This window comes from Phacochoerus africanus, chromosome 4 (genome assembly GCF_016906955.1).
Source record: "Phacochoerus africanus isolate WHEZ1 chromosome 4, ROS_Pafr_v1, whole genome shotgun sequence".
Lineage (NCBI taxonomy): Eukaryota > Metazoa > Chordata > Mammalia > Artiodactyla > Suidae > Phacochoerus > Phacochoerus africanus.
The window spans coordinates 83,087,931-83,104,425 of NC_062547.1; the positions used below are offsets into that span (position 1 = coordinate 83,087,931).

Here is a 16,495-nt window from a genome sequence, read left to right on the forward strand (position 1 = left end):
ACCTAGTATGAGAGTGGGTGGTTGCCAAAGGTCAGAAGTCCCTTGTCAATATAGGGCAAGTAGTGGTAAATGAATTCTCAGGCAGACATGGAAGTGTATGTCATGCATGATTTCAGGTTTCATAATCAATAAGACCTTGTGCTTGAGTTCCCGTCGTGGCTCAGTGGTTAACAAATCCAACTAGGAACCATGAAGTTTCAGGTTCAATCCCTGGCCTTGCTCAGTGGGTTAAGGATCCATCATTGCCGTGAGCTGTGGTGTGGGTTGCAAACGTGCCTCGGATCCAGCGTTGCTGTGGCTCTGATGTAGGCCGGCGACTACAGCTCCGATTTGACCCCTAGCCTGGGAACCTCCAAATGCCACAGAAGTGGCCCTAGAAACAGCAAAAAGACAAACAAAACAAAACGAACAAACAAAAAAAACAAAACCTTGTGCAAACGGAGACAAATATCTCCAAGGAAACTAAAATATTAACAACGTGCTCTGCTCCAGCAGTGGGTGACCATGTGACTTAAATATCTTTCTTGGAGTTCCTGTTGTGGCTCAGCAGCAATGAGTACCCATGAGGACACAGGTTCGATCCCTGGCCTCATTCAGTGGGTTAAGGATCTGGCATTGCGTGAGCTGTGCTGTAGGTTGCAGATGTGGCTCAGATCCTGTGTTGCTGTGGCTCTGGCGTGGGGCTCCAATTCAACCCCTAGCTTGGGAATCCCCATATGCCACGGGTGCAGCCATAAAATAATAATAATAATAATAATAATTTTCTTTCCTTTTAAGTTTTCTAAATATTTTTTAATGGTTGTGTGTTATAATGACCCTTAAAAGCAGGATGTAGTCTTAGGCATTTCAGATCAACTTAAATAAGATGGAAACTTGTCTCTCTTTTCCCTTTGTTTCAGACTGTAATGTAAATGTACATAAGGGTTGTAAAGACGCCGCCCCTCCGTGTAACAAGGTAATCGCTCAGACGTGTGCGAATGTTATCTGCCTGTATATGGATTGTTGCTATTTGTTCTCTGTTCAGAGTTACTAATGATTAGATGTATTTCTCAAGTGGTCATTGTAGTGATAAAATAACGCATGCTCCAGGTGTACACTTATTCACTTAAATTATACAAAAACAGAGGGAAAGCTCCCTTTGTGTTGTGTGATGTGGGGTGGGGTGAGGGGGGTAGGCTTTCTGTCAGGACCTGCTTAGTTCACCCACACAAACACTGAGCATATGAAGTCTAGAGCGGTAATTCTCAGATATCTGCCAGCATCAGAATCACCTAGAAGCCCCATTAAAACTCAGATTTCTGGGCCCTGCTCCCGGAAATTTCTGATCCAGTAGGTCTGGGTGGCTGCTGAGAATTTGCATTTCTAACAAGTTCCCAGGTGATGCTGTGGGTCCTGGGACCCCAGCATGAGGCCCACCCAACTGGAGTAAGTGCTCTGTGTTGGGGGGAGGGGGTGGGCTTGAGTTGTTGGAGGCATTACATCCTGTTGCTTGCTCTCCCCTGCTCAAGCCCTGTGTGAAATGCATGATGAGTGAGCATGATGGTCCTTCAGAGGGAAATTTGGAGTCCCTGACTCTGTGTTACTTGCAGCTCATGTTGTGTCAGGTCACAGAGTTGAAGGTGACATTTCAGTGCTCAAGGTCGTTGTATCCTGCAGGTGGGAGGAATAGCCAGGAACAGAGAGAACAAATAGGAGGAAGGCAGCTCTGATAAGAGGTCCGTTTTGAGCCTTGATCGTGACATGTGAGCTGGAGATTTTCAGTCCCCCAGGATTTTACTAAAGCAGGATCTTTTTTTATTTTTCATCTTTTTAGGGCCACACTCTCAGCATATGGACGTTCCCAGGCTAGGGGTCAAATCGGAGCTGTAGCTGCTGACCTATGCCACAGCCACAGCAACTCGGGATCCTTAACCCACTGAGCGGGTCCCAGGATCCCACCAGAGTCCACACAGATACTAGTTGGATTTGCTAGCACTGAGCCACAACAAGAACTCCTGAAGCTGGGAGCTTGATGAGACACCTTCCTCATATATTTCATCACCATAACATTTTTCTCTTTGATGCATTTTATGTCTTTTGCTTTGAATTCCTTTTTGTTTAAAACTAAATGACAATGCAAATGATTAGTTAAAAAGCCTGTTTTGTTGTAACTGGATGGACATCTTGTAGCTCAGTGGTGCTTTGATCTTATTTGTGTGTGTGTCTAATGTTCTTTACAGAAATTCCAAGAGAAATATAACAAGAACAAACCACAGACCATCCTTGGAAGTAAGTGATGTGGAAAATGGCAAGAACTTTTTTCAGTTTCATACGTACTGCACATTTTTTCCAATGTAAAATACCCCCACCTTTGGTTCTTTCGTTTTCCCAATTATTCCTTCTTTCATAGCATATGCTGGACAAAATTGGCATCATTTTTAGTTATACAAGAAGTTGAGAATGGCATAAGCTTCTTTGGCAGCCTAATAGCCTTTGTGCTTTCTATATTACTTGATCTTTGATCTTAGGGAGAGCTGAATAGAGGAGGTTGCCTCTATTCATGATGTTATGATGTTGCCTCAATTCTGAGATGTAGACTAGTATAAAATGTGCTATTGATAACAACCTTTTGGGGGGGAAAGAGAAGCACTTCATTAAATGCACATAATTTTGTTTTCCTAGCCGTAGCACATATTTGTCTCGACAAATATATGCCACACACTTCTTAAGAATCACAAAGTTAGGGAGCTCCCGCTGATCCACAGTGGATCAGTGGCCTCTTGGGAGCCCTGGGATGTGGGTTCAAACCCAAGCTCAGCACAGTGGGTTGGGGATCTGGCATTGCTTGCAGCTGTGGCTTAGATCATGGCTACAGCTGGGATCTGATCTCTAACCTGGGAGCTCCATATGGCACAGGGTGGCCAAAAATGGGAAAAAAAAAAAAAAAAAAAGATTCCTAACAGTCTTTGTAGCCTGTCATCAGAGCAACCAGTTATGTGTTCTTTTTTTGGTTTTTGTTTCTTTTTTTTTTTCCTGTCTTTTTAGGGCCACACCAAGTTCCCAGGCTAGGGGTTGAATTGGAGCTGCAGCTGCCAGCCTATGCCACAGCCACAGCAACGCGGGATCTGAGCCTGGTCTGCAACCTACACCACAGCTCACGGCAAAGCCATATCCTTAACCCACTGAGCAAGGTCAGGTTTTGAACCCGGATCCTCATGGATGCTAGTTGGGTTCATTTCTGCTGAGCCACAACGGGAACTCCCAACCTGGTACTTTTTAGTAGCCATGCTTGAGACCATGATCTCATCAGCTCCATCAGGATGATGGTGAAATTTCAGAACACGCCTGCATTTTGTTTGCCTATGATGAAGCTCAGTGGTTCTCTTTTTTTCTTGAGTTATACATTGTTGAAATTTAAACAATTTCTCTCAGATAGTTGGGAGACTTTGCCATTCTTTACACTGTACACAAGGGTCAATCACACCATTGTCCTAAGTTAGAAAATTCTTTGCTGTGTTGTAAGCAATTTTGCAGTTCCTTCTGCCTCAATATTACATAGCTTGCCTGGTGGCAGGCGTTTTAAGTGTGTGGTCACTTATTATTTCAATGCTGCAACGGTGTGACCGGTGTTTTAAAAAGCACTTGAACTGAAGTCGGTGAAGTAAGCAAATTGATGGTGACGTGATTGCGTGTGATGTTACACAAGGGTAAACTAGTGCAAGCAGTAATAAGTGTGACATTATTTACTCCCCAGCTTCTTCACCAGAAGTCCCTGTGACCTCAACTGTAAGGTGCCCCTCAATTTCATAAGGCTAAGCATGAAAAGATTTAAAAAGCATCTCACAGCGATAGAATACTGTCTATTCCCTCTCTTAACTTAGGAGTCATGAGAGTAAAATTACCTCATCCATGTGTAAATTCCTTTCTAATATCCTGGGGTTCCGTTTGAGTGTTTTTCCCCCATTACTTGAGAAAGGTGTAGTATTAGATGACTGAAATATTTTCAGAGAGGTACTTTTAGTACACGTGAAATGCAAATGCATGGATGCCCCTAACATTCTGACCAGAAAGGTCCTGGAGCACCATTTCCTTCTCTTTAGGTGAGAGAGGACAGCCCAGCTTGGCTTGTAGGTTTTACCTGCCTGACATTCTTATAGCACAGAGAACAGACCTGCCAGCATTGTTCTAGTCTGTTGATGCACTGTGTGTGTGTGATTGTTTATACACCCAATGTGCATTCTGTTAATAGTGCTAATAACACCTTGCATCTATTTAGAGCTGGCTCTGAGGAGTACAAGCAGTGGTTTATGGGCAGCAGTCCATGTATTTCCCCATTCCAGTCTCCTGTTTGTTTGTGTCACCCCAGCTCTCCACAATCTCCAAGTGGATGTGCTGAGGCAGGCCTCCAGCCTGGGTACCAGAAGGGTGGGAACTGGAAGGGACATTTGAAGCAGGTGTTGGGATGTGGCTGGGCGATTGCTTTCAAGGCTGGCATGTGACATTAGAAGAGGCCATTGGAACATTCAGCTTCGTGGCTTTGAAGTGACTCCCTGTGCTCGTTGGGATTACTGCCCCCTGTGGAAACCCATGAAGCATCTGTTCTGATTTCCAGATTCTTCATTTAGAGACGGCCCACCGCCTGGTCTCTCCCTGCACCCTTCCTCCTCTATGCCTATTGGGTTGCCGACGGGGAGAAAGGAAATGGCCAGCCAGGTCCACCCGCTGTCCAGGAGTGTCCCAGGCACTGCCTTGGAAAGGTAAGGCTTGGGAGGTCTGATGCCCGGATGTCTCGGAGCCGCTGCTGGGCTGACTCTTCTTGTCCCTCCAGCTTCAGGAGGTTGGGGACATCCCTGGAGTCTGAGAGTGATGGCAGCACCTGGAGAAGCAGGTCCCACTCTGATGAGCTGTTCCAGCCCATGGGTTCATCTCCCTCCACCGACTCCCTCTTAATGGAAGGTGAGGAGAAGGTGCCTTGGCATTTACTCGTGTTTCTGTGAGCCTTTGCTAAGAGGAATGTTTTCTGAAGGATATGAAATTGAAACATATGCTTCTGTTCCTTTGAAAAGAATTCTGTTTCATGGTGTCCTTAAGGTCCAGGTTCTTCTGATAAAAAGAAGGAAAATGTAGCCCTGGAAGTGACTTCTGGACAGTGACCCAGGAACTATGATATATTTTTTAAATGGCCATATTCCCCAAAGAGTATGTCATAAACATAATGAAGAGAGAGAAGTACGTGGTGTGCTTGCTGTTCTTTGAAAAAGTCTTACCGCTGTTGGTGAATTGGGATAGGCTCATGCATTAAAAATATGTGTTTCACTTACTTAAGACTGAGCTTGCTTGGATCTCTGTGGGATTTATCTCCATCTGTTGCCTCCTACTTCAAGGAGGAATAAAAGCCATTTTAAAAAAATATGTTGTAGGGTAGGACAGTCTGGGGAATTGCATGTTATATCCACGCTGCATTTATAAGCAAAGGAAAACCAAATGAAAAGAGAGTCGTGATGAGAGAAAGGAGCAAACTCTACCCCAGGAATCTGTTTGTTTCAAATCCATTGTCACTGCCTCTTTACTTCTCTGAGCTGGAATCTAAGGAGTGCTGTGTTGATAAAGAGGATTTAGTTTTCCTGAAGGGTGTGTGTGTGTGGCGGGGCGGGGGGGGGGGGGGTGTGTGTGAAATTCTGTTAGAAGAATCTGTACTCTCCCATGACTCGAGTCCTTACACCTGCTTCATGTTCCCAGGAAGGACAGCAAGCCAGGTAAAGTGCAAATGAAGCAGATAGACACAACATGAGCTTTGACTAAATGGTGCAGAGTAACCCAGGGTAAAAGAAATCAGAGGGTTCAAGATTCTGTGAGCATACTGTGGACTCTGCAGGTTACCAAAAATAAAACTAAAATGAGAGCAAGCCAAATCAAACAAACCAAAGAATTTTCCTTTTTTTTTTTTGCATGTACACAATCACTGTTTTAACATCTGATTCTGCTTTGCTTTCAGGAGAGCTGTCTTGATTTCCACCATTGCCCTAGTTTGGTTTCAAATGTTTCAACTCCACATCAACAATGTTTTGGCTGAGTTGTTTCTGTGTGCACAGCAGGTTTACGTAGGGTGATGATCCATAAACGCGGGCATTTGGGAAGATGTGTTCAGGTTATGTGTGTTACCCCACTCTTGGCTTTTCTCTTTTCAACCCAACTTAGACGTCGTGGATTCGTCTCTGTGGAGTGACCTCAGTGGTGACGCCCAGGAGTTGGAAGCAGAATCTTGGAGTCTGGTGGTGGACCCCTCATTTTGTAGTAAGCAGGAGAAGGATGTCATCAAAAGGCAGGACGTCATTTTTGGTAAGCGTTGCAAACATGCTTCTTGGGCTGCAGCGGCGTGGTGCAGAGGAAAGAGCGTGGAATTTGAAACCACACAGACCTAGATTCAAGCCTGGGTCCAAGTCCTGATTACTTGGTCTCATAAAATATTTAACTGACCTGGACCTTAGTTTTTCCTTTTGTAAAATGGGGATGATAGTTGGGGTTCAATGTCGTGAGGCTTAAATGAGGCATTGTTTGTAGCTGGGACAGAGCAAATTTTATTTCTTCTAGCCTTTTCAAGTTTACTTAGGGCATTCTTTTACCTCTCCTCTCATAAGAATCACAGGGAATGCTCACATATGTTAAGGTCGATAAGGCTGCTGTACTTATGGCCCTGTCATCACACCAGGGACTGCCACTCACATAGACAGTGGGACTGGCAGCAGCTTGATTAGGGCCTTGTGTGGTTGTGTGCCGCAGTCTTGAGTATGGATTCAACTGCAGGAGGGTTTCCTATTTCTTGCTATTTGGGATCAAGTTAGTCTGAAATAGGGGAAGTCAAATTATAGGCTGGTTAGGAAAAACTGAAGTTTAAAAAATTTTAAAGTATAAAGTAGATGCTAAGAAGTGGTTCAAGAAGATAACTTCCTTTAAAGACGAGACTAGCTCTTAGTTGGCACTAATCCTGTGTGTGCAAAGCATGAACCACAAAGTCCAGCAAGCTGAGGGCCCCTTCTCACCTGCATGTGGCGGTGGCTGTGCAGGTCCAATGAGCTGATGTGTGCTCATGCTGGGAAATCTATCTAGGGCTGCAGCGGTGGGAGTTCCTTTGGAAAGGGTGATGCTGTCCCCTTTAGTATTTCTCATGCAATTTCTATTAGATAGTAATTTTTCATTATTTATTGATTTCATATATTATTAAAAATAATCTAACCCATTTGGGATGAACGACAGTACAGAGTAGTTCACAGCATGGCCTTTGGATCAGAAAGTCTGTACTCAAGGGAAAATCCTTCCTTCTCTCTTCTTTGTCTCTCTTATTATATTTATTAAAAAAAAATTTTTTTAATGACCTCACCCAGGGCATGTGGAAGTCCCTGGGCCAGGGATGGAATCCAAACAATAGTTGCTACCTATGCTGGATCCTTTAATACACTGCACCAGAGTAGAAAATCCCATTGTCTCTCTTTTATTTTATTTATGTATTTATTTATTCATTTATTTCATTATTTATTTATTTATTTTTGCTTTTTTAGGGCCGCACCTGCAGCATATGGAGGTTCCCAGGCTAGGAGTTAAATCGGAGCTACAGCCGCCAGCCTGCACCACAGACAGCCACAAGCCATGCAGGATTGGAGCCGCATCTGCGACCTACGCCACAGCTCACGGCAGTGGCAGATCCTTAACCCACTGAGCGAGGCCAGGGATTGAACCCCACAACCTCATGGTTCCTAGTCAGATTCATTTCTGCTGAGCCATGATGGGAACTCCATCTTCCCACTATTTGAGTTGTCTTTTTACTTTCTTGCTGATGTCCCTTGATCAGGACACATTGCTTTCTCCTGGAAAAAGAGTAATTTTGGAGACAGATCTAGTAATAGAAAGGACCTGGTGTTGTACACACTGAGGAACTTCATTGTATTTAACTCAGTGTAGTTCGCCAAATTAATTGTGCTCCTACTCAATGCAAAAAAAAAAAAAAAGAAAATAGAAAAAAAGAGAGAGAGAAAAGAAAAGGGGTCAACTAAGCTGTATTTTATGTAACATTCAGGGGAAAATGGAACCCGGTTCCCAGCTGTGAAGGGACAAAGATGTGAGCTGGTTATATTATGAGCATTTGATATGTTAGCTTCTTATATATAGACTTGACTTATACATTTCCTCTTATAATGTCTGGAAAAAGAATAGTTTAATTTAATTTAATTTTTGTCTTTTAGGGCCATACCCACGGTTTGGCCCTAAAAAGGGTTCCCAGGCTAGGGGTCTAATCGGAGCTGTAGCTGCCGGCCCACACCACAGCCACAGCAACACCAGACCCAGGCCACGTCTATGATGTACACCACAGCTCACGGTAATGCCGAATCCTCAACACACTGATCGAGGCCAGGGATCAGACCCGCGTCTTCATACATACTAGTCAGGTTCATTAACTCCTGAGCCACAATGGGAACTCCGAGAATAGTTTAATATTTTGAGCTTACATTAAATGTTTAATCAATGCTGACTTTAATAGTGAGAGTATTATTCCTAAACATTCCCTCTTTTTTATTTTTCGTACAACATAGTGTTTAGCTACTAGTTTAGATTAACTGGGATACTTTTTAAAAAATTGAGGTATAATTGACATATTAGTTTCAGGTGTACCCCATAATGATTCAATATTTGTATATATTACAAAATGAATCAATAAGTCTAGTTAGCATCCAACGATCCTTGGTTTTTTTTAAAAGCTTGTTTCTGCTCACCTGTTTCAGAGCTGATGCAAACAGAAATGCATCACATCCAGACCCTGTTCATCATGTCTGAGATCTTCAGGAAAGGGATGAAAGAGGAGCTGCAGCTGGACCACAGCACTGTGGATAAAATCTTCCCCTGTTTGGATGAGTTACTGGAAATCCACAGGCATTTCTTCTATAGTATGAAGGAGCGAAGGCAAGAATCCTGTATTGGCAACGACAGGAATTTTGTCATCAACCGCATCGGAGATATTCTAGTACAACAGGTGAGAAAGGTTTAAAAAAGTCCTAAAACCTCAAAACCTAACGGTGAGCAGACTCTCCAGAGTGTCCAAAGCCTACAGAGAGCTGGAATAGATTTCTTATGATTATTGATGAGTGGGTTTGGCTTGGTTTCCTTTTCTGTGGTGTTGGTGTGTAGGACTGAGGTCCTGGGGGTGGGGGGGGGGGGTGGGGTGGGGGGCAGTGACTGGCTCTCCCATGTGTCACAGGATGGCTGGATCATCACTGGCCCTATCACTGTTTTCAGTTCATAGGCACAAGTGAATCCCTTATGAGAATTTACTTAGACTTCTTCATGTGATGGGCTCTCTAATTACATGCCTATCCCAGGGAGCCCATGATATTTCACCAGTATCTCCTGGATAAGAGCTGTCTCATTTTAGGAGGCGTGAGGAGTTCCCGTCATGGCTCAGTAGTTAACAAATCCGACTAGGAACCATGAGGTTGCGGGTTTGATCCCTGGCCTTGCTCAGTGGGTTAAGGATCCGGGTTGCCGTGGGCTGTGGTGTGTGCTGGCGGCTACAGCTCCAATTCGACCCATAGCCTGGGAACCTCCATATGCCACGGGAGCGGCCCAAGAAATGGCAAAAAGACAAAAAAAAAAAAAGAGGCTTGGGGCAGATCTATTATAATGAGAGCCCCCAAGTTCATGCCTGGGGATGGGTAAAATGAGCAAATCCCACTAAAAGGAGGCACTTTTTGGAGTTCCTATCATGTGGCTCATTGGGTTAAGTAAGAATCCGACTAGCATCTATGAGGATGCAGGTTTGATCCCTGTCCTCACTCAATGGGTTAAGTATCTGGCATTGCTGCAAGCTGCAATGTAGGTTGTAGATGCAGCTCAGATCTGGCATTGCTGTGACAGTGTCGTAGGCTGGCAGCTTCAGCTCAGATTTGATCCCAGCCAGGGAACTTCCATATGCCACGTGTGTGGCCATAAAATAAAAGAAAAGGAAAAAAAAAGGAGGCACTTTTTTAGGTGCTGGGGATATTTGAAGCATCAGTGAGAATGGGCTGTGCCACTCTCCTAAGTAAAAAAAAAAAAAATCTTACTTTTGATAATTTGCATTGCCTCCTGGTCTTTCCGAAAGAGGCTCTCCATTTCAAACATGCTAATACAGAAGTTAAATAACAGGTCTCTAGTGCCCTGAATATGGTGGACACTTTAAAAACGCTTCCATTTTATTACTCACTTAACCTTCACAACAGTGAGGTTGATATTAGTTTCCTTTAAAGTGAGGCCTGGAGAAGTAATGACTTTCTCAAGTTCACACATCTCATAAATGGCATGGCTGGGATTTGAGTGAAGACTGTGATATCCTGAGGCATCTACAGTGACATTCTGGGGAAGCTTTCTACCATCTCTCTAGTTTGTAAGTCCCAGTGAGGTAGAGAGTCTTGTCTGTTTGGTTACTACTGTGTTTCAGCACCTAGATCAGTGCTTGGTACTACTGAATGAATGGGTTACTTGGGAAAAACACACCAGGAGTTCACTCCAATGCCGTGTTACAAAAGCCCCTTACAGCATCTGAGGAAAGGCATAGAGATCCATACCCACTCCCCTTAGTTTGGCTTTCTCTAGGTAGAGGCCAAAATGTCACCTCCAAAATACTGATTTTGTCCGCATTTCACCCTGTCACACACACCAGTGGAGTTCAGCTGTTGGTCTGTATGCTAAAAATTGGGGAGTTAAGTTCATTGATGTGGAATATACGTAAAAACAAGTATTTTTAAGGCACAAAAAGAAAAGAATCCTGACAGTTGTCCAAAATCTGCTTCCACGTGTCTACCAATGTAAAAATCCACATTAGCAATAAGTTTTTAATCAAAGCATTATCTGCTTTGCATATTATCTTTAAAGACCTGGACCTGTTCTGTCTTCATAATTCACCTAAAACATATACACTGTGAGGTTAAGAGACTATAAAGTACTTTGCAAGACAGTTTTTTTTTTGTCTTTTGTCTTTTTAGGGCTACACCTGCGCCATATGGAGGTTCCCAGACTAGGGATCAAATGGGAGCTGTAGCTGCTGGCCTAGCCACAGCCACAGCAACACGGGATCTGAGCTGCATCTGCAACCTACACCTACACCTACACCACAGCTCATGGCAACGCCGGGTCCTTAACCTACTGAGCAAGGCCCGGGATCAAACCTGCATCCTCACAGATGCCAGTCAGATTTGTCTCTTCCATGACGAGAACTCCTGCAAGATAATTTGAATAAAGATGTCTGAATGTTTGTGAACTCGAATCTGAGTGCATTCAGAAATGAAGTGCAAGATTATTTTATCGTTTGAAGGTATTTGCACCCATCTGTCTTTCCTTGATACAACAAGTCATGACTTTTTTTTATTTTACTGTTTTTGGTTGCACCCGTGGCACATGAAACTTCTTGGGTCAGGGATCAAACCCATGCCACAGCAGTGACAACACCGGATCCTTAACCTACTGCACCACCAGAGAACCTCCAGTCATGACTTTTGATTCAAATCATTTAAAACATTTTTGTTTTTATGTCACTTTCATAGTTAACAAAAATTTCCCATCTTTACTGGTTCTATATTTTATTTAATTTGTGTGGATAAAAGCAGGGCTTAAGTTGAGAACAAGGTTTGGGAAGTTGGCCATGACATGGGGTGAGCCTGGCAGTCATTTAGATGCTGCACAGACGTCTCCACTGCGGGAAGATTCTTGGTATTCAGAGAAGAGGATTAAGTTGGCTTTTGTGTTCCTATTGGTGGGTATGGCAAAGGATTCCTTCCCCTGCTATGCAAATAAAGTTCTCTCCTGAAGAATATATTAGCAAAATCTTCAGACAATGGCTGTGGGAGTGGCGCTCTGTGGGAACGGGGAAGAGCCAGCTGTCGAAGGATGTCTGGGAGCGTTTGGGGAAATCCCACAGTCCAACCTAGGATGCTGCATGGATCTTGGGAGGCTGGGCTGGAATATGATGGCAGTCTAGTTCGTGGGAACTTGTGGGTGTTGGGAGAACTTGTGAACTTGTGGAATGACGTTGGATAGAGCAGTGGTTTTCCAACTTCTGGTACCTAAGAATGTGCTTAAGCTTGTTAAGAAGGAGGACTCCTTTGCTCCCAACCCTGGTGTGCTGTTAGATGGGACTGGGTCTGGGATTTAGCATTTTTAAATTATTTTCCCCCCAATGGTAGAATCTTACAGAGCTCAAATAGAGTGTCCCGGTCAGGTTACTGATAGTGATACAGCAAAACCACAGACTCTTTCTATTGCCATGAGGATTCCTCTTCTGGTGGTTTTATAGCCACCCCTACTTTCCTCCTGTCCCCAGCTACTGGCAACCACTAATCTGTTCCCTTTTTCTATATTTTGCCATCTCAATAATGTTATATAAATTATGTACATGTTATATAGATTATACACCGTAAATGCCTGTTGGGTTGCCCTTTTTTCACTGAGCATAATTCTCTCAAGCATCTCAATGGCTGTGTATGTCAATAGTTTGTTCCTTTTTATTGATGAATTTTATTGATGGATTGATGTACCACAGTTTGTTTAATCATTCACTTGTCTAAGGGCATCTGGATGTTTCTAATTTTGAGCTATTGGAAATAAAGCTTCTCTAAACAATCACACCCAGATTTGTGGGCATGTTTACATTTCACTTCTCCAGGGTCACTACCTGAGCGTATAGTGTCAGGGTTGTATGGTTGGTAGGTGTATGTTTCATTTTGTAAGAAACTACCAACTGTTTTTTGGAGTGGTGGTTCCATTTTACATTCCTGGCAACAATGGAAAGGTAACCCAGTTTATCCACCTCTTCACCAACAATTGGTGCTTTCAGTATTTTTTATTTAACTATTCTTCGATATGTGTAGTGATATCTCCTTGAGGTTTAAATTACAAATCCCCAGTGGTTTATGATGTTGGATATCTTTCTAGTGCTCATTTGCCATCAGTATATCCTCTCTGGTGAAATGGCTGTTTTTCTCTTTTGCCCATTTTCTAATAGCATTGTTTTCTTACCGTTGAGTATTAATATTTCTTTATATTTTCCAGATACTAGCTGTTAGTCAGATATGTGGTTTGTAAATGCTTTCTCTAAGTCTATAACTTCTATAATCCGGTAAGGTCCAATAAGTCATGCTTTTGGTTTCAAGTCTAAGAACTCTTTGTCCAGCCTGAGATCCCAAAGATTTTCTCCTAAAGTCTTTATGGTTTTATGTTTTACATTTAAGTTTGTGATTTACTTGGAGTTAATTTTTGTATAAGATATGAGACTTTGGTCAGGGTTATTTTTTTGGTCTGTGGATGTTCGTTTGCTCCAATATCATTTGTTTAATGGGTTGTCCCTCCTCCAATAAATTGCTTTTGCCCTCTGTCAAAATCCGTTGGGCATTTTGGGTTCCTGTTTTGTTCCATCAATCTGTGTGTGTCCTTCCACAGTCATAATTGCAATTGTTATATAATCTTGAAATTGAGTAGATTGAGCTGTCACTGTTATTCTTTTTCAAAATTGTCTTTATTCTAATTCCCTTACCTTTTCACATAAATTCAAGAAACTTCTTGTCTATATTTACAAAAAATTGTTGCAATTTGACAAGAATTGAATTAAACCTGTATATTAACTTGAGGAGAACTTACAACTTTACTGTGTTGAGAGCCTTCCAATCTATGAATATGGTACATTTATTTAAGTCTTCTTTGAATTCTTTCACTAGCATTGTGCAGTTTTCAGCACATAAGACCTGCATGTTTTGTTATATTTGTACCTAAGTATTATTGTTGCGAGTGTTGGCCTCAAGCATAGATAAAAATGTAAGCAAAACTGAAAAGACCAGAGTGTTGTACATTTAAATGTACTTTCTAAGGAGGTGTAGGTGTGTTCTGGTTTGTTTCTCTCTTTCTTTCTTTTCTTTTTTTTTTCTTTTTTTTTTTTTTTTTTGCTTTTTAAGGCTGTACCCAAGGTATATGGAAGTTTCCAGGCGAGGGGTCGAATCAGAGCTACAGCTCACAGCCATAGCCACAGCAACATGGGATCCAAACCGAGTCTGTGACCTATACCACCGCTCATGGCAATGCTGGATCCTTAACCCACTGAGCGAGGCCAGGGAGCAAACCCGCATCCTCATGGATTCTGGTTGGGATCATTAACCACTGAGCCACAAAGAGAACTCCCATGTTCTGGTTTCTATTGCAGTGACCTTCAACATAGACATATATACCCAGGGTCATCAGAGTCTGAAACACTGTCATTCAAATAATTCAGCTAATTCTCTCCAAACCACCTTATGATTCCAAGTTGATTCCCATGTAGATTTTTCTACAGAGATTTTTCTATAGGTCAAGATTATTGAAATATGTAGCTCACATCTCTACTCATGTCCATCAGTTAATAAATTGGTCTTCTGATTACTCCTCGTTCTCTGTCACTTGGCTAATGACAGCCTGCATCTTGATCTATTTGTGATGACAAAAGTCAAATTCTCAACTGAAGATTGAGTTCATGGACATGATCAGTTAGCCAGTGTAATGTCAGTCTTCCCAAGGATCCCCTTACCCTTCCTTCAATCTATAACAGAATTAAGACATAAATTGAAATTATAAAGTCATACAAACACACAAAAAAATGGAAGATATCAAGTGTTTTTCATTTGGATATTGATAATCAAGTTAGTTCAATAAAATATAATCACATTAGGTTGACGTCTTCTTCTTACCTCATGACTTCTTCTTCTTCCTCCTTTAATTTAAAAAAAATGTCTGGGGAAGAGAAATAATTGTGGTTGGAAATTCCAGGATGTTTATTCTTTATTTGAAAAGAATGCATCAAAATAGATGAAAATTGCATGTTCTTTTCAGTGTTTAGAATTGACTAAACTTATAAGCCAGCACTAAAATGTTATTCTTCTCAGTTTTCAGAAGAAAATGCAAATAAAATGAAGAAAATATATGGGGAATTCTGTAGCCATCACAAAGAAGCTGTTAGCCTCTTTAAAGAACTCCAGCAGAATAAAAAGTTCCAGAATTTTATTAAGGCAAGTACTTTAAATCTCTGTTACAAACTGGTAAGCCAGTTCATGCTTGTTTCCTACATGATCCAACTGAGTCTCAGGTGTGAGTGTGTTTTGGGGATGAGAGAATTGATAGGGTTGTGACAAAAATAGATAGTCTCTTTTTCTGTGTTGGTAAAATATTTCTCCCAAATCATTTGTTTTCGTATCTTATATTTGTGAAGTTGTGTTCTCCAAACATCTGAGCACTTTTGTAATACTCTATGAAGCTTTTTCATGCTCTGACGAGTGATGAATCCAAAAAACCACAGTAAAAACAAAGAATCCAACCCACCCCCACTGGATTAATTGAAGCAAGTCTGTGACATGCATCATTTCATATATAACCTGTATCTCTGAACAATATATCTTTAAAAAATCATAGTGCCAGAGGAAGGAAAAAATCACGGTGGCATTATTACTCTTAAATAGACAATAATTCTGTGTATATATATATTTGTCTTTTGTCTTTTTAGGGCCACACCTGCGGCATATGGAGGTTCCCAGGCTAGGGGTCTAATCGGAGCTACAGCTGCTGGCCTACACCACAGCTACAGCAAATGCAGCATCCCAGCCATGTCTGTGACCTTCACCACAGCTCACAGCAACACCAGATCCTTAACCCACTGAGTGAGGCCAGGGATCAAACTCTCAACCTCATGGTTTCCAGTCGGATTTGTTTCTGCTGCACCACAACGGGAACTCCTTAAATATCTTCAAACAGCTGGCTAGTATTCAGATTTCCCTGATTATTTCATTAAGTCAGATTGGTTAAATCAGGATTTGACCAAGTTTCGTATATTGCACAAGGGGGTCATATCATTTAAATCTCCTTTCAATTGAATGCTCCCCATCCCCCCCCCCTTTTTTTTGTATTTTCTAGGGCCGCACTTGAGGCATATGGAGGTTCCCAGGCTAGAGGTCTAATCGGAGCTGTAGCTGCCGGCCTACACCACAGCCATAGCAACACAGGATCCGAGCTGCGTCTGACCTACAGCACAGCTCACAGCAGCACCAGATCCTTCACCCACTGAGCGAGGCCAGAGATCGAACCTGCAACCTCATGGTTCCTAGTCAGATTCGTTAACCACTGAGCCATGACGGGAATTCCCCCCATCTCATTTTTTTTTAAGTCATCTAGCTTATTTATTGAAGAAATTTGTCATTTTGAGCTTCATGGGTTCTAAAGTTTTTTATCTACAATTTAAAAAAAATGCTACCAGTCTTCTTAAAAAAAAAAAAAATTGTGCACGTGTATTGAGAACTTGAAAAGAATGCTTTGAGATTATGAGAAAAAATGTTGTCCTGATTAGAGAAAACTTTATGCTATGATGATTAATAACAAATGTAGAAAAAAACCTGTTGGAAAAACAAATAGTTAATTGCAAACTCAGGTACAAAATGTAACTTTAATTTCTGAGTATTTTTAAAAACTTTTGCTATTCATGAAT

The 16,495-nt window shown here is 42.0% G+C and overlaps 1 protein-coding gene across 4 annotated transcripts in view; it reads left to right on the forward strand.

Moving 5' to 3' along the window:
- ARHGEF28 (Rho guanine nucleotide exchange factor 28) overlaps nt 1–16,495 on the forward strand; it is a 340,195-nt gene that overhangs the window by 254,011 nt on the left and 69,689 nt on the right. For all 4 annotated transcript variants that reach the window (XM_047778093.1, XM_047778094.1, XM_047778095.1 and 1 more), the window contains 7 exons: nt 900–955; nt 2,220–2,268; nt 4,592–4,736; nt 4,808–4,935; nt 6,178–6,318; nt 8,754–9,001; nt 14,907–15,029. In XM_047778093.1, the coding sequence (XP_047634049.1) occupies nt 900–955; nt 2,220–2,268; nt 4,592–4,736; nt 4,808–4,935; nt 6,178–6,318; nt 8,754–9,001; nt 14,907–15,029 (890 nt within the window). The remainder of the gene's footprint in view (nt 1–899; nt 956–2,219; nt 2,269–4,591; nt 4,737–4,807; nt 4,936–6,177; nt 6,319–8,753; nt 9,002–14,906; nt 15,030–16,495) is intronic.